Source organism: Sciurus carolinensis, chromosome 13, assembly GCF_902686445.1.
Source record: "Sciurus carolinensis chromosome 13, mSciCar1.2, whole genome shotgun sequence".
Taxonomy (NCBI): Eukaryota; Metazoa; Chordata; class Mammalia; order Rodentia; family Sciuridae; genus Sciurus; species Sciurus carolinensis.
The window spans coordinates 75,144,662-75,162,798 of record NC_062225.1 but is presented as its reverse complement, the minus strand read 5'-3'; the positions used below and the strand labels follow the sequence as shown (position 1 = coordinate 75,162,798).

Below are 18,137 nucleotides of genomic sequence, written 5' to 3'. Positions count from 1 at the left end.
ACAGAGGGGCAGCTTCAACTCAACTCCTGAAAAACATCTATGAAACAGACAAAAGGAGAAACACAGCATGTCAGTCCTTAGTGGGACACAGAGACTCGGGCCCCACACCTTCCACAGAGGTCTCCCTCTTTCTCCTGACAATGTGCCACCTCCTCTACAACCTCTGCCTTCCCACTGCCCACAGCTTGATGGCTGTATAGATCTGGATGATTTTTTTAGGATTTTTTTAGATATTGATAGACCTTTATTTTATTCATTTATTTATATGTGGTGCTAAGAATCTAATTAAGTGCCTCACACATGCCAGGCAAGCACTCCACCACTGAGCCACAACTCCAGCCTCCTGGGTGATTTTTTGAGTCCCAATGAATAAACCATTCTCTTAGGACCTGAGCCCAAAGAAGGCGCCATGTCTAACAGCAGGACCTGGCTCTCAACTACAATGCTACTGCCCCACCTCCAACCCTGGGTCACCTCTGCCACTGGCCTGCTAGGCCACATAGACCCTGGGTTTCCTGCTCCAGAGGACCATAAAAGACTCCTTGCAGCTACAAATGGAAGGAGAAAGGGCAGCTTACCAGCCTGGCTCTTCCCCAGCTAAAGGAGAGGCTGCAGCCCCCTGAAGGAGGCCCTGAAGGAGGTCACCTGTGTGCACCTCCAAGGGACCACCTGGCTGAAGAGGGAAAGGGTCTTAGACTACAGGTGCCCCCATCCCCTGGAGAAGAAGACTATCATCACACAGAGGGGGACAGAGGTGTTAGTGCTAAGGATTCTGCCTCACTGATTTGTATAAATTTAAATCAATAACATACAATCCTAAATGTGCACATAGTCACATAAACATGCATATTAGAAAGATCTCTGGAAGAATCAACACCAAACACTTGGCAGTGATAACCTATGGGAAGGAGACTGGGGAAGGGAAGGAGGACTTTCACATTTATTCTTTATATTCCCGACTAGGTTGAATTAGTTTCTTACGAGAAGTACTTTCAACTATAGAAGAAAATCAATGTCCAAATCTATCTTCAAAAGGGAGGCCAATGCTATAGAAGCTATCCTTGAGGAATAACACTATGGGTAATATTTGTCCATACCATATAGGATTTTTCAGGCTTTCCAAAGCGAACATGTTTGTTACTGTTATACTAGTTTACCCCATAAGCAATGAAATTGCCATTTTTGATAGGTTGAAAGTGATTGGATTTGATAATTTCACATAGTTCCTCGACTCATGGATAAATACCCAACCAATATTTATGGAATGACTTCTCAGAACCAGTACCACATCCAGAAAGTAATAAACTTGTTTTTGTTTTTAAAGGAAGCAAATAAACAGAGCAGGGTTTCCCTCATAGCCAGGGACCCTGGGCTACTCATCTCTAGATTCCCAGCACCCAGCAGCTTGAGCAAAACTGCATCTAGACTCACATGAGTTTGGCAAATGAAAAAGATACATAAGCAGACAGAGAGAAAATAAACATCCATCACTAGGCACACAAATGAAATTATACATACTAAATTCAACAACAAATAAGGCATCTCAGTAAGAAAAGAAGAGGGTAGACAAAGAGGGATGTGTCAGGCTCTGGCTAACTTGATAATTGTGCTGATCTTCGCTGATCTGGTAGGAGACAGGGACAGAGAAGCAATGGGGAAGGAAGCAGTCAAAGGGCATGCAGACTGCAGCGGGCACAGCTGCGTGGCAGAGCCCAGGGAGACAAAGACACTCGCCAACTCTAGGAAGCAACTTGAGCTGAACATCCCTGGGAGGCTTCCCCTACCTCTCCCAGCCTAAATAGCACATCCTGCCAGAAGGGGAACATCCCAGAAGTCTTGACAGAGCTGCCCTGGCTCTCTAAATTAACTTATATTTTTATGGAGATGATCGATCTTAAGGCCTGATGTCTACATCTCCAGGAGCAGGGAACCCCTCCCTCTGAAGTTTATCATTGTAGAACTGATGAATCTAGCATGTGTGTCCTGCAACAGGCAGGAGGGCAGGGCTTCGAGCAGCTTGGGAAACGTCTAACACAGTAGAAGGTGCTCCTGGGCACCGTGATATAGTTTGCTGCTAGAGAAGCGGCCTGGGGTGATGTATGGTCCAGAAACCATCTCACCGAAAGGCTTCTAAAAAGTGAGATGGGACTGGCAGACAGAGACCAAGGGGGAGCACGACGGCTGAACCCCAGGACTGGGAGGACTGCTGGGTAGAAAACAAGAGGCAAATGCACGTCACTTCCCGTGGCTCAGGAGGACAACGGGGCTCAGCAAGAAGGGCAGTAACACCGATGGCACTGAAATTCAAGGGACCCGCAGGCCAGACTGGTCAGGAAGTCCACCCCTCTGTACAACCTCCTGCTCTCACACGCACAGCCCATGGGCGCCTCTCTGGAAGGCACATGCATTTATTTCTGCTCCAAATTTTGGAGTGTTTCCCAAAAGTCAGTTGTATTTAGTCCCAAACCTGTTTATGCCAGTTGTTTTTTGGCATTATATTTACATAACTGAATTAAACATAACCTAAACAGATAAAATACGAATATGAAAGAAAGACGTGTCTAAGAAAAGAAAAGTGAATATTTCATAAATGTTTGGTAAATCTAAGTAACCGAAAAAAATGTTGTTGAATTAGAGGCAAGCAAAACAACAATACAAATTTGTCCAAAAAGAAGGAAAGAAAGAAAATCATAAAAATCTAGAAGGATTCTGTGTCCTAATTATTTCCAAGTGACTTTTAATTCTCTCACTTCAAGGAAATTGAAAATCATACACGCATACCAACTGCAAAAGAAGGTCACGAGAGATAATAACTATAGTACATGTTAAGCATCTCTAACCTGATGATCCAAATCCAAAGTGCTCCAAAATCTGAAACTTTCTGATGCCACAGTGAAAAATTCTAGATCGTGAAACAAAATTACTCAAAATGTTGTACAGAATGATCTTCAGGTTATATGTACAAGGAATATGTGAATCATAAGTGAATTTTACACTTAGACTTGGGTGCCATCTCCAGGATATCTCATTATGTGTAGCAAATATCCACAAACCTGAAACAATTCTGGTCCCAAGCATTTCAGGTAAGGGATATGCAACCTGTGCCAATATGCAAAGGAAAGGAAAGAACTTTACCTGCAACAAAAGATTAGCAAATGAACTGTACAGCTAAATGTTTTCAATTATTTAAAATACACAGAAGTTGGGCTGGGGTGGCTCAGTGGTAGAGAGCTTTCCTAGCACGCGTGAGGCACTGGGTTTGATCCTCAGCACCACATAAAAATAAATACAGATAAGTATACACATGGGTATATATATATATGTGTGTGTGTACACATATATGTATATATGTATATGTATGTATACACACACAAGCTTGTGGGGGGTTGTGCTTTTCTGAGGTTCCTGGATTTTACTTATATTTTATAAAACTTAATGAGCTGTATTTATTAGACACTACCCATCTCAAACGTATAATCTCATGGGTATTGATAAATATATTGCTATATGACTACATCAAGATACAAAACTCTGCATGCCTGTATTCCCAGTGACTTGGGAGGCAGAGGCAGGAGGATCACAAGTTCAAGGCCAGTCTCTGCAACTTAGTGAGAGCCTTGGCAATTTAGTGAGACCCTGTCTCAAAATAAAAAACAAAAAGGACTGTGGGTGTAGCTCAGGGGTAAAGCACTCCTGGGTTCAATCCCCAGTAATAAAAAACAAAAAACAAAAAACGATACTCTGCCCTCACCCCCAGTGTTCCCTTGTGCCCATCCAAATCAATGCCTCCAGTCCCTCAGAGTTCTGTGAAGGTGCCACAGGTCTTCCAGCACCACGCTGGGATCATCTGATGGCCTGTGCTTACCACCACCCATCTTTTGCCATTATTTCCTTTCTTCAAACATAATAAAGGCCACATCTTTGGTGAACGGCTCTATGCAGACCCACAGCTGTGCAACCACCACCACAATTATCTAACCTTTTACATTAACCCTTAGGTCCTATCACCCTATATGTAGGACACTGATAAAAACTCAAAGTGTACAACAAATACACCACTTATGATCACTTTGAAGAGAAGACTATATTTTTAGAACTTTTATGTTTTTTGAGAAAACAGGTGAATAATTAGAATGTCTGAAAAATCTACATTTTATATTTATGTAACAGGATATTCACATACTTCATACGAAATACATAAAGAATATATAAGGTCTAGATTATTATTTCTCAACCTATTTTAACGCACCTTTGTCAATTTTGTTGAAATACTCACAGAACTGAAAACCTGAGACTTAGTGGGTTTAATCAACCAACTACGTGTCTCGGTCCCCTCAAGGAAGCCTCCTTTGGGCTGAGTTTGATCTAGAACACTTGGCCTTAAGACCACACGGCTCTGCATTTCCCTGTGAGCTATCCTTCACCTCACTGTCCTCCTCCACTGTCTCAGCTACAAAATGCCAGTGGCAAGGATAGCCGGGTCACAGAGGGGGTGTGAGGACAAACCGATAGATACACTGGAAGTAAAACATACTTTAAAGACCTGTGTAAATGTTATTCATAAGCCTTGGGTTTATCTGCCAGCCTTTTGAACAGTCTTCAGACCAACTAGGTTTCAGTGAAGGACATGGAGCCCCGTCACTGCAGACATGGAAGCAAAGGCTAGGTCTGCTAGGGACACCCCTGCCAGCAAGTTCCACAGCGAGTCTAAGATCTTCTCCTTCCCTGCATCCAAGCAGCAGGAAGGACTCTCAGGCACAGAGGAACAAAGTGAGGCCACCAAGATCCACGGAACTTCCCACAACCCCATGATCCCAAGATGATGCCATCAGTTTGTGACCAGGCCAACCAACCTCCTGCGGCGAGAGTGATTTGGCCTAATGGAAGATGACATTGGCCTTCCTCCACTCCAGATCCTTCCAGGGACCGGCTCCACTGCATCTCCCACCGCCGCTACTCTCAATCCATTCCTCAACAAACAGGTGGAGAGAAAAAAGATAGTGAGAGGCCAATGCCATAAGGAAATAAAAGGAACTCTGTCACAAAAGTACAGCATCCTGCGGCTGGGGCTGGGGCTGAGCGATAGAACGCTCGCCCGCACATGTGAGGCACTGGGTTCCATCCTCAGCACCACAGAAAAATAAATAAATAAAAATGTAAATAAATAAATAAATAAAAATGGAAAGGCATTGTGTCTTCACAAAAAAAAAACACAGCATCCTCTGTCCTCAGAGAGCCCGTCACAAGGCAACCAAACGGGGGCTGGCTTCCAAACCTCTCCCTCTTGCTTCCTATGTCTCCCACTGTGCTGCTGTTTTGCATTTCCCCCTGATTATTAGTTATCAGAAACTGCCCAGCAAGCAAACAAGTAAAGTCATGAGCACTTTAGTGAGAAGTGGAGTTAGTTTTTTGGGTTTTTTTCCTTAATTACATGGGGAAATGGTCAATAATTCAGAAGACATATGTTTGGGTTTTTTTTTTTTTTTTTAAATACATTCATTTAGGAAATGAGGTTATTTATTAAGCAGGCAATGAAGCCGGTACCCTAGTCAGGGGCTGGGAAATGACAGACAATAGGGCAGAGGGAGGTATTATTCTCACCTCCACCCCGCTGCTCTCCCTAGGGCACCTAACATGAGCAGCTTGGTGACTGCTATGGTTTGAATATGATTTGTTCCTCCAAAGCTCATACTGAAATTTGATTCCCTGTTTAACAGTGTTAAGAGGCGCTGGGGCCTTTGAGAGAGAGTAAGGCCTTTCTTGTGGGAGTAATGGTGTTATAAACTCATGGGTTGTCTACCCCCATGCACCTGCTTGTCCTTCCACTTTCTGGGATGGGTTGAAGCAGCACAGGAACCTTGCCAGAAACTGATCCAACCTCCAGAACCATAAGCAAGCTATAAAAACCTCTATTCTTTACAAAGTACTAGGCCTCAGGTATTTTGTTATAGCAACAGAAAATGAACTAAGATGGTTGAGAAGCCTTGAGCTTATCTGTCAGCCTTTTAAGAATTTAGCCCATGGGGCTTTATCCCTTGGAGTATGGTCCCCTCAGGTGGAAAACTCAGCCCTAAAGGGCAGCCCACCTAGAGTCAGTCATGAAGCTGGAACAGGAAGCAACTGCAGCTGTCACTGCCAGGTCTAACTCAGCTGCCTCCAAACTACACTTCACAGAGACCAGTTTTGGTGATGTGTGAACCAACCACAACCATGGAGACCCTGCAGAAGTTCGAGTCCAGTTAGGTTATGCTGGGGTTTTGAAGGGAGGTAAAGGGAGGGGTAGGAGCTCTTCTGAAACATGCCATTTATTTCTCTGTTTACAAGAAAGACAGTTCTTGAGCAGAGGAAGGGAAAAGAACAGCTTCGTTTCTAATCAAGTGAATTCCTCAGGAACCACAAAGAGGAATTTTGCTGGGAGAAACAGTTAAAATATGATCAGAGGAAGGAAGAAATACTGGATATAAAGTGTCCAGGAGGGGAAAGAAGAGAGGCAGCAGGGCTGCTGGGGTGACATGTGAATGACAATAATCTGAAAAAAAGGCATAAAAGATAAAATTAATACATGAAGAGTAACCAAATGTCCTACAGAAAAATATGTCCTGCAACATCACACAGAAGTTTATGGTTTAAAACATTCTTAATAATCCTTCACAAAGAAGAAAAAATGGCCAGCTGTGGTGGCACTTGCCTGTAATCCCAGCTACCTGGGAGGCTGGGACAGGTGGATGGTGAGTTCCAGGCCAGCCTGGGAAACCGAGAGAGAACCCGCCTCCAGAGGAAGTTCAGAGGGGGAGAGATGGCTTGCCAAGAATTAATGCAGTAAATAACCAGCACCTGCATGGTGCTCTGTAGTTTGTAAGGTGCCTCTATATACGTGGTCCCCTTCCCCTACTAGGTAACCAAATAACACCCCAGGGAGAACAGTGAGAAGCCCTCGCCTGGCACCATGGGCCACTTGCCTGGGCCTATCTTAACTTTCCACAACACAAGAGAGTCAAGGGCACAAAATACCATCAGACAGGAGCTGCCTCCTGCTCCTGAAAGGTCCTTCTACCCATCAGAAGCCACCTGGGACATGCAGGAGCCCAGACAGCAAGCAGAGGCAGATTATGGATGCTTCATGTTGAGGACCCAACACACCAGGCTGTTCCCAGTACTGGGGCCTAAGCCCCCTTCCCTCCTGGCTGTACCCACTCTCCCTGGGCAACCCTTCATGCTCCCTACAGTTTTAGGTACCACTAAATACTGGCTAATCTCAAATCCAGAATGTTAGACCCCTCTTCTTAGCTCCAGATCTTGAGTACAGGGTCTGGGTATACAGGAAGTGTTCAATAATTATCCATGGAATAATTTGACAATTGGGTTTGGATGTCCCACAGGCACCTCAAACTAAACTCCTCTTCCCTATCCCTGCTTCCATCTTGCTGGATGATCCTTGAGGTTTCATGCCTAGACAACTTTCATGACCTCCTAAACTCTCTTGGTTTCACTCAAGTCTATCAGGATGATCTTTCTATATGCATATCAGATCCTATCTGTTCCCTGCTTAGAATCCTTAAAGAGAATTCTACCATCCTATGAATAGAACCCTTTCGCTATTTGGCTTCTCTGCACCTGTCCCTCCAGCTCCTGCCACCCACCCATGTTCCTATTAATAATCCTCACCAGTCCCAAGCAAGTGAGAACTTCCTATGACTGACCAGAAAGCCCTATACTCACTGTTCCACCTGACAAACTCCTACTCATCCTTCAAGGCCCAATTCAACAGTACCCTTCAGAAGCCTTCCTCGGTTTCCCTGAGCAGTCTCTCTCCTACCAACAGGGTTTATACCTGCTGGAGGGCAGGAGCTGAGTATTACCCACATTGCACAGCCTGCCTAGAACAGCGTTTGCTGCCCTGATGAAATCTTTGATAAGCAGTAGAAGAAGGAAGGGAGGAACAACCAGGGGAGGCAGCAGAGGGGGCTCCAATTCTATGCAGCTACTTTTCTGCAAATCATTTTTGCCTGAGGACAAGAACAGGGCAAAAAGGATGTCAATGACTCATTTTCTGGGCTCTTAAAATCCTCCTTCCATTCCTGCTTTTTACCTGGACCAGAAAGGAGAGTGTGAGTGAGTGTGAGTGTGAGTATGTGTGTGTATTACTGGGGGTTAAACAGAGGCACTTTACCACTGAGCTCCAGCCCCAGCCCTTTTTAATTATTTTATTTTATTTTGAGACAGGGTTTCACTAAGTTACTAAGACTGGCCTTGAACTTGGGATCCTCCCGCCTCCACCTTCCAAGTTGCTGGGATAATAGGCGTGCACCACCATGCCAGCACCAGAAAGAATCTTTATTAACAAGCGATGGAGTATTATTGATCAGCACCCTTGAAGAGCTAAATAAATCTGGCTTTAAGAAATCATCCTCGAATCACTTGGATTCATGCCAGAACACTTGCCCTGGCCTAGCTCTAGCCAAAAACGTATCGAACGAGTTCTCAACGAAAGGCAGTGAGGAAGGAAATGAAGGTAAAAGCAAAGCCAAAACGTAGGCATTCAACCAACATCCACGGAGCAGTTGTGGTGACCACAGCACCGTGAGGACCAAGAGGTGGCTCCACCATCAGGTGAATGACAACATGTAAAGACAGACACATGCCACGTCTCTGAGGGATACGCACAAGCAAATCCCCGCCTTTGGGGAAATGGGCAGGCTGCCCACGGTGCTACATGGAGAGAAAGGGACAAGACTGGTGCTGGGGTCTGGTCTCAGCAGGCTCCTGGGGCAGGCATGGCTCCCCAGCAACCTAGCACGGCGTCCTGGACACACTGTGTGTTCGACAAGGTAGAACAAACACTTCCCATGCACGGAGGGCAAGGCAGAGCCCACGCAGAAGGACCACGAAACACCTGCTCTCCGAGTGCAAGGTGGTTTCTGAAAGATTCGGAAAATCTGGGAAATGATCTATTGGGTCAGATGGTGAATCAATACCTCAATGAGGCTAAACACATCTTGCTCTGGACCACACTTCTAACTTTGAAGCAGCTCGTGGTCAGCACATCTTGTACTCCACCCAGACTTAAGGTTTTAGTCCCTTCACCCCGGCATCCTTCACGTGCCTCCTGGCTTGGTAGACAGTCTCAGAAGAGGGGCCGTCAATTCATTCCCGCCCCGGTCACATGTCACTCTCACAGCAAGTGGTCGGAACAATTTCGTCTCACACCTAAGTCAGCCCTGTGACTTGCGGTACAGGCCTAGCCCCCAAAACTCCAGTAGCTCCCACTTTCTCTCCTCTCCACTGTGCTGGGAAGAAGCCCAAGTGGGCCTCGTGGAGAGGTCAGGCAGCGGAGCTCTGGGGCTCCAGACCTGGACGAAAGCCTTCTTAGAACCTGCCAGCACAGCCCTCAGCAAACGCTGACTGCTGAGTGAAACGGGCCGGCAGCCAAGTGCGTGACCCCAGCCAGGGCCACGGAAGCAGAGAAACCACCGGCAGCCAGAGTCAACCCACAGACTCCCGAGAAATAATAAACTGTTCTTTTAAACCCGTAAATTTTGGGACTGTTGTATACCAGTGGATAACTGAAACATGGTAAACAAATGGACGTTATCTGCAGTGAGACCACAGAGAGTAGGCCATCCCACGTTATGTCTGACCTGCAATGTTATGTCTGGATCTGGAATGTTCCCCAAAGGCTCATGTGTTGAAGGTCCCCAATGGAGCAATGCTCAGAGGCGAGGCTATTGGAAGTGACTGGATTATGAGGACTCTGATCTCATCAGTGGATTAATCCACTGAGGGATTCACTGCTGAATGGCCTTCTGGGAGGTGGTGGAAACTGTAGGTGGGACCCCGTTGAAGGGAGTGAGTTCTGGGGGACTATCTTGTTCCAGACTCCTTCCTCTCTCTCTCCTCCTGCTTTCTGGCCACCATGAGGCAAGCAGCTCTGCTCTGCCACGTTCTCCTAGGAAGCCGAGATATAATTCTTATTCATCTAACCTTGTATTTATTTCTGAAGAAAAATGCTTTTAGAATACAATACGAGGCTCTCACTGGACTGCAGTGAGTGGAGCTAATGCCATCTGATGAGCTGGTCACCATGACAGACACCAGTGTACGAGGGCTGTGGACTGCGGCACTCAGCACCCCAACAGCTATGCTCCCTCACGAGCACACGCTCCTCAGTGAGGCCCCTAGAAATGCCTCCTCATCCCCAACTTGCTCCTTCAAATGCTTGGGGGTTGAGAAACCAAGACCTCGCCCTGCTGGAAGCCAAGAGAAGGTCTGAGGGCCTCTTTCATGAGGCAGAAGGGGCTCTAAGAGCCCACTGGCCTGGGTTTGAATCTTACTTGCCCACTCACTAGTTATGTGGCCCTGGACAAGTCACTCCAGTAAACACATTTCAGTTTCCTCATCTGCAGGATGACAGTATCTGCCTCTTGCTGGAAGATGCTGGCTGGAACAGAGTGGAGCTCAGCAATCGTGGCCACCGGGTCTACCTGGGACTACACAGGGGAGCCTCTCAGCCTGCGTGCTGGGGAGGGCTGGAGGGCACGTACCCACGGAAGCTGTCATCAAGAATGTGTGACCTGGGAGGGACGGCTGGGGGGAGGGTGGGTGTTTATTCAGGGTCAGGCCACCCTAATGGGATCTGCTGCTGTTTAAGAAGAAACTGAAAAGTGAGGACAACCGTGGAGTCCTGGCCACTCCATCCACCAGAGAACTTACCAGGACTGCTGTGCTGGGCACCTCAGGAGGGCATGAGAGTGCGTGTGTCTGTGTGTGCAACACGCTTGAGCATGTGCACGTTCAGGTACACACAAGCACCCAGTAACCCAGTGCTCCCAGCCTGGGCGTCAGTTTCCTCTCCACAAAAACCCAGCCGACTGTGAAGTGCTGACTTACAATCTCCAGCTCGAGGACTCTGATGTTCAAAGCGAAATGTCAGTGAAAAAATGTGGGTGAAAGGTGGGCCCTAAATGGCATAGGAACCACAATGACACACTGGGAAAGCTCTGTTTACACAGATAATGATCAGAAAAGGCCACAGAGAAACGACCCGGCGAAGGGAGCCGGGTGATTTCCTGCAAAACCATTTACAAGTTCAATAATCCACTACTCCTCATCCTGTGCAGCGGACACCACAGCCCTGCGGCTCCCTGCTCTGCATTTCTCCATACTCCGGTTCCTCCACGGAGGGCCATCTGTGTGCTCCTCCCGAGAGACCATCACCTTGCTCCAGCCCTGGGACAGTGGCAGAACCCAAGGGCCAAGACTGGGGGTGAGTCTGCCTCCTCCTCCCCGGGAGCTGCTGCCTCACTGCCCTCCCGCCCAGCTCCTGCCCCCTCTTCCCTCTGTACTTGCCACATGCTCCTGGCCAAGGTCCCACCAGGAACTCTGTCCTGGGCCTCTCCCTCCCCTGCATCCAAGTCCCAGGAGGAGAGGGGGCGCTTCCCACTTTCTTTTAGGGCTTCCCATCTCCTGGCACTGTGCTTCAACATTGCTTAGCAAAAACATTTAGAGCAACCAAAGCAGGAAGGAGGCCCAGATGCTGGGGTTGCAGAGAAAGAGGGGCTTTCAGGAAAGTGCCCCATTCCACCTTTCAGTCACCAGACACCCTTCCCCAGTTATCTGGCCCCTCTACCTCCTCTCAACCTCCCTGGGCCTCAGTTTCCTCCTCTGTGAAAAGGCTCGTCACAGCTCAGATTGAAGGACATTTGACTCCAGCAGCAGACGGGGATGTCTCTGGAAGCAGTGTCCCTGTGCCTTCCTACTGCACCCGCACACGCTGCCAGAGCCAAATGCTCCTTCACTTGGGTGAATGGCTTGCTGTGGAATCTTAAGTGTGAAAGAAACCACACATTCATGGCCTGGTCCTGCCTGCCTTTGTGAATAAGGCCTGGATGGGCCGCACATCCCACGAGAGAACTGCTCCCAAATAGCCTTTCTGCCAGAAAATAAGTCTACGAACTATTTTCCAGAGGTTCCTTAGCTCCTGAGTTGCCATGGACTTTCCTGAATGATACGCTCAGAAGATAACAGGGACATGTGTGCGTGTGTGAGGGTCTCAAAGCAGTCACTAATCCAAGGAGTGCTCCCCGCATCTTGGCATGTTCCTGCCCCACCTCTTCCCTTCATCCTCACCCGTCAGCTCCTGGCCCCTCCTCGTGCCTCCTCACCTCATGCCAGGGGCACTGTGGGGTGGGGAAGGGCAAACCATACGGTAAGAGGTGCTGATGCTGGGACTGGGCCAGCTGCGGCTCCTCCTGACCCTTCCACCCTGCCCACCACAGCCTGTCGGACGGCTGACCCTCCGTCTGCAGACCCTGCCCTGGAGAAATCATGAGCTAACGGGCGAAGCCCCAGCCCCACCCCAACCACACCCCCAGCCTCCACCAGCTCCTCCATCGGAACCCCACCACTGGCCTCCGGAGAAGAGCCCAGGATGGGCGCAGGCCACCCTGAGTCTCATGTATACCTTCTGTCCTTCCCATGGAACCCAGTAGGTCTGGATTGGGGGCGTGAGGGTTGCAAAAGAAGACTTTTGACACTGGAAGTGTTTTCTTGGTGCTGCTGGTCAGGGAAGCACCAAAACCACAAAACTCACAACTGCCCAGAACCCAGGGGTTAACTGTGAAAACGAGTCCACCCCACACAGCCCAGGAGGGCATCCCTGCCACAGCCAACAGATGAGGCAGGAAGAGGAAGAAAAGGGAAACGCACAGGCTGGAGAAAGAGGAAAGGTGGGAGGGGAATGGGGTGTGAGACGCTTCCTAAGAGCCGGGGGGCCTGGCCACCTGGTTCTAATGCCCCTGCCCCTCTTGTCCTCCAAGGAGCCCCCATTCCAGGAGGCAACCCAGGCTGGAGAAGCAGCAGGGCAGAAGAACGCTTCTTTACCCACTCCCTGGGTGAAGGTGGGTCCCGGTGTCCCTCCCCACAGCAGCGCCACTGCCCTCGGCTTGTCCAGGGTACTCAGAAGGGAAACTGTGAGTTATGGAAGACTTTGGTGGGCAAGCCTGGGAATCAGCACCTTTTAAAAAGTCATACTGGTCCCAAATGAGTGACTCATAAACTTCTGGAATTTGGCCCAATGTAAGCCAGGCCTCTAGCCTCCTATCTCAGGCTCCCAAGTGGACCTTGGGAGCCCCTTTCCCTAACCTCTATATCCCCCAAGCCGAGCTCCAGCACGGCTTCATGTCAAGGTCATGCTCCCCTGGGATGCTAATATTTTTATTCTTTTTTTAGAGCTGGGGATTGAACCCAGAGCCTTGTGGATGCCAGGCACACATAATACAGCAAACTATACCCCCAGCTCCTAATATTTTTGTTCTTGATTTACTTATTTTTCTTTTTTTTTCTCTTCTAAATTTAGGGGGTTTAGTTTCTTTGCAATGCCCAAGGGAGAGACACAATCACGAGTTCCTAAGTGATCTCCAGCAGGGGACAGTGGCCTGCCCTATGGTATGCCGTGTTTGGATCAAGGCCCACCTGAAAGCTTCGGCAGCCTCCAGGTAAGTTCCTTGCTGACCTGAGATAAGGCCCAGAGTGTCACCGGCTTGAAGGGCCATCCCAAACCTCCTCAGAACAAAAGGTTAAAAAAGGACTTGGGACCAGTTAAGGCAGTTACAGCAGGGCCCAAACAGGTGTTCCCATCTGGCAGGTGAAGAGAGACCAGGGATCCCTACGAGCTGTGCCTTCTACTGAAATTTAGATAGGGACTGCAAAGCAACAGACAGTCCCTGTCCCCAGGAGGTGGGAGAAGGGCTCTCGGCCTCACAGGAAAAGCACCCTGTGGAACACACAAATGTTCCTCCAACAGTGCAGCAGCCTTGGGCTGGGAGTCAGTCCACCTGACTGTCACCAAAGATTGTCCATCTCTGTTTCCTCCTCTGCAAAATGGGGGGTTTGGAGTAGCTGCTCTCCAGGCCCTCCTGCACTAACATCCTCTGATTGTTTCTAGAACACATCAGAAGGCTGAAGCATGAATGGGGAAACTGGCAAAGTTGTGAAATGCCATGTCTGTTCACTCAGAGACTGCTTCTGGAACCCAGCAGGTCACCTCTTCAAGCTGACACCATCTCAGCCCCACCCGCCACAGAACTGAGTGACAGCAGGAATCAGACCCTCTCTACAGACCAGAGAACCTCAGGCCAGGCGGCGGGGAAGCCTTCCTGACCATCAGTCAGCAACAAGGCTGGCAGGCCCGACACTACGCCCACGGTAATAGCTCTGCCTTGTTCTCTAGTCACTGGTTTGCTGGGCCCCCAGGGACAGACACTGTCTCCTGTCCCTCCTGTCTGCTCCCTGCTAAAACCCAGAATCTGACAGTTTGATAGGACCCCTCTGTGCCCCTATCTCAAAACTGCCCAGACCTGGCAATGACTCGGGGGATGACTAGTGAAGGTAACAGTTCAGAACTCGATCCCAGACCCCAAATGCTGCCAAGCCCTCCTGCCTATCTGCCTCTGACCAATTCCAATAGGAATGGCAGTGGCCATTTTTCCAACAGAGCCCTCCACAGGCGGAGACATAGGCTGAAGCCGCCAACCCTGGAAGCCATGACAGCAACGGCAGGAGCTCACATGAGAACAGGAACCAGGAGAGACACAAAGGGACGTGTCGGCCTGCCCACACGAATCCACAGACACTGTCCCTGGCTGGGCTCTGCAGACTGCAGAGGCACGGAGCTTCAGTGAGACAGGTCACTGCAAGCCAGAATGGAAAACAAGAAGCACCTTGGTCCAAGAACTAGGAAAAAGTTAAAACTGAGCAAAAGCCATGTTTTCCGCTAACTAGTGGGAGGCAATGGAACAGTCCCACCTAGTTTTTCATCAACCACCAAAGGTACTACAAGGCCCCTGCAAACTCAGGGTGTCAATTCAGGGTGACAGGGCTAACAGGTAGGGTGAGATGGAGGCAATGGACACAGTAGGAAGAGCGCTGGAAGCAGATGCAAGAAATGGGCACTCCAGCCTTATGACTACCATCACTAGCTGTGTGGTCTTGAGAAGGTTGCTTTCCAGCTCTGAGCTCATGTATAAAGTAAGGAGGTAGAAGGTAGGCTGTAAGACTGTGGAATGTGTTGACTCTAAGCTCCATGGAGTCCCCCAGTGAATTACCAGATAATAAGCAGAAAAGGCTAGAATCCAGTCCCTGACTCCTGCAATCCCTCAGAGACTGGCCCAGGTCCTAGACCTTGGAGAGCACAATACATTAAGTTAAGGTGAGGCCAAAATTCCACCCCTTCTAGCAGAAACCATCTACCAGGACTAGTAGACTCCAGGATGCACAGTTCCAGATGTGTCCCCACACCACTCCTTCTATGGGGAGACTGCCATTTCCCACATCATGTAACTGCTTGAGGCACCCCAAGCAGAAGCAGGATATATAATAATCACATCTTCCCTCGCTGCAGCCCTTCACGTATCCTAAGGAGTTCTCACCCACGTTTCCTTTGATCCTGACAACAGTCATGTTCTGCAGGCAGAGCAGACAGTATCCCCATTTGACAGAGGAGCACAAAGCCCACACAAGTCAAGTCACACGCTGGAGCTAGGCAGTGATAGCTGGGGATCAGAATTCCTTGTAAGAGATGCTTCTGGCCAGGGTCACTGACAGGGAACGGCCAGGATGATGCTACCTTGCTATCAGGCCTATGAGGCCTTCCTGTCATTCACTCAGGCTGGCACAGGTGGTAGAGTGGCCCTGGGGTCCAATGTCCTGCCATCCTCCTTTCCCTAGGGGCAAACACCAGTTGACACGGAGGTGTGGAGCTAGGGGTGGAGAGAGAGAGGTGGTCTTCCTACACCGGATGCCAGAATGCATTCTGACTCAAGAGCAAAGAAAACAATCCCCATCACCACCACACAGGTCCCACCTAGGCTGAGAGCCGACGGAAAGGAAAGGGACTGGGAGTGGAAGAAGGAAGGACTCACCTCCCTCAGCAGCTGTATGCCCTGCAGCTCGTCCTGCTGCTGCTGGGCCACGGTGACTCCCAGGACAAGCGTGTGCACAACACAGGAGATCACAGAGATGATCACGATGGGGCTGAGGCTGAGGGGCAGCGTGATGAAGAAGGAGAAGATGAAAAAGGCCTGCCAGCCCACTGTGTCACTGGCGGCATGGGCACGGGCGAAGTTCAGGCCCAGGTAGGAGAAGATCTGGGCTGTTATCAGCAACCACAGCAGGTAGGGTACCGCCTTTCGGGTAACCCGGTCGGGGAGCAGCCCCTTTTTGCAGAGCACGAAGAGGATGATGTCCAATACCAGCCCAATCCCAGCCACAATGAGGGGAGCCAGCTTGTCACTGGAGAAGACCACAGCGCACATGACCACCACGTAGCAGTCAAAGAGGGCTGCGAAGACCACCAGCACCTGCAGGGTCTCATGGCGCTGCCTTTTGAAGTAAGTCTGGTAGAGGTTCTCCAAGGACTCAGGCACAAAGGTCAGCCGCATGAAGCGAGGCAGGCACAGGCAAGAGCCCGAGTTCCTGACGGAGATTTCATGGGTCCGGCCTACCCCACGTTCAGGGTCAGAGGGCAGGCTGACGGAGTATTCTGCCGAGTACTCAGCTGAGTACTCAGGCTCAGAGAAGCCCTGATTCCTCGGCATCCTGGCTGGCCCTGGTGAAGTGGACTGGACAGGAAGCTCTCAAACAGGCCACCTACCAGGGCTTTCTGAGACCTGGAGAGGGCCGAAAGCCTCTTCCTGGCTGGGGTTGAAAGGTGGCCACCTGGGGCAGGAACAGAGAATGGATTTCCAGGGCACAGGTGGCACGAATCATCTGGAACTTAAAAGGACACTGCTAAGTAGGAGCACCTCTCCTTACCACTCGGTGGTTTCCCCATGACCCACCCCACCTCTCACGAAAGGATCTCTGCTGCAAGATCCTTCCCCCTGCAGCCCTGCACACATACCCAGTCCTGTCCACGCCAGACACCCGATTTCCTGTCTCTGGTTTATGGAGGGGCCTAACCACCTCTCCAGCTCTCACACCCTCGTCTCTGTGTCATCTCTCTGGGTCCCTGACTTCCTCACCTAAATTCCCTGCAGGCCCAATCCTGAGAAGCGGAAAATAAAACGTGCCAGGAAGAAGCCAGAGCCATCCTGGGGATTCCTGCATCTTCCTTCTGTTTACTTCCTTTTTCCACCCAGCCCCGGGAGACTCTGGCTGCTCTCTGCTACCGGCCCCCTTCCCAACCGCCGGGCACAGTCTGCCTTGCGGAAGCCCGGCCCGGGTCCTGCGCTTACCTGTGCGGGAACTCGGGAGCCGCGTGCGCCGGGACGGTCCCCGCGCTTGGCTGCAGGACCGGGTCACGCGAACCGCGGGCCGGGGCGGAAAGGCTCAGCTCGCCCAGAGGCTGCTCCCCGCCGAGCCCCGCCGCCCCTCCAGCGCCACGGCCCCCGGCCCCGGCCGGGGCGCTACTCCCCTGCCGTCAGGCCCGGGATTCCGCCGGCAGAGGCGCAGGGCTGCCCCTCAGCATCCACCGGCGCCCGGCCGCAGGAGGAAGGAGGAGGCGGCGACGGGCGCTGGAAAATCCGGGGGCGCGGGCCAAGCGCGCCCGCCCCCGGGGCTGCGGCTGAGGGGCCGGGGTCGGGGCCGCGGCAGCTGGCGCGGGCGGCGGCGCGCGCGGCGCCCGGAGCCCCTCTCTCTGGCGCGCGCGGTGGTCGCGGCGGCGGCTAGGGGCGCGCGCCGGGCCCTCCCCGGCGGGAGCGCGGGCCGAGGCCGGGGAAGTCCGCCAGCATCCTCTCGCCCGCCCGCGCCGAGCGAGTCAGCCGAGTCCGGGCGAGGCGCGCTGCACAGTGAGTCCCCGCGCGGCGCCCGCGGCTCCGGGCCACGCGCGCTCCGGGCCCTGGGAGGCAGGCGGGGGCGGCGGCGGCCCCTCCCCAGTCACCGCCTCCTCGGCGAGCGCGTCCCGGAGCGGGAGCGGGGGTCGCGCGCGCTCAGACGGGGCCCAGCGAGGGCGAGGTCGGAGGGCCCGTCCCGGTCCCCGCGCTCCTACTCCCGCGGCGGGCTGGCGGCGACCGCCGTGTGGAAGCGCCGGGTGGAGGGCGGGCAGGAAGGATGGAGCGAATCCACGCCTTCCGCGGCAGGCGGGTCCCGGAGGAGCGAAAGCCCGGGCGCGCCCTCCCGCAGGTGAGGCGTGCTCGGGGCAC

The 18,137-nt window shown here is 51.2% G+C and overlaps 1 protein-coding gene across 2 annotated transcripts in view; it reads right to left on the bottom strand.

Moving 5' to 3' along the window:
• Adcy3 (adenylate cyclase 3) overlaps positions 1 to 17,983 on the bottom strand; it is an 83,208-nt gene extending 65,225 nt beyond the window's left edge. The window contains exons 1-2 of one of the 2 annotated variants that reach the window (XM_047522151.1): positions 17,232 to 17,983; positions 15,918 to 16,770 (exon numbers count right to left, since the gene is read on the bottom strand). In XM_047522151.1, the coding sequence (XP_047378107.1) occupies positions 15,918 to 16,592 (675 nt within the window). In that variant the 5' untranslated portion in view covers positions 16,593 to 16,770; positions 17,232 to 17,983. The remainder of the gene's footprint in view (positions 1 to 15,917; positions 16,771 to 17,231) is intronic. The other variant, XM_047522152.1, reaches the window with a different exon arrangement.
• Between the last annotated feature and the right edge of the window lie 154 nt (positions 17,984 to 18,137).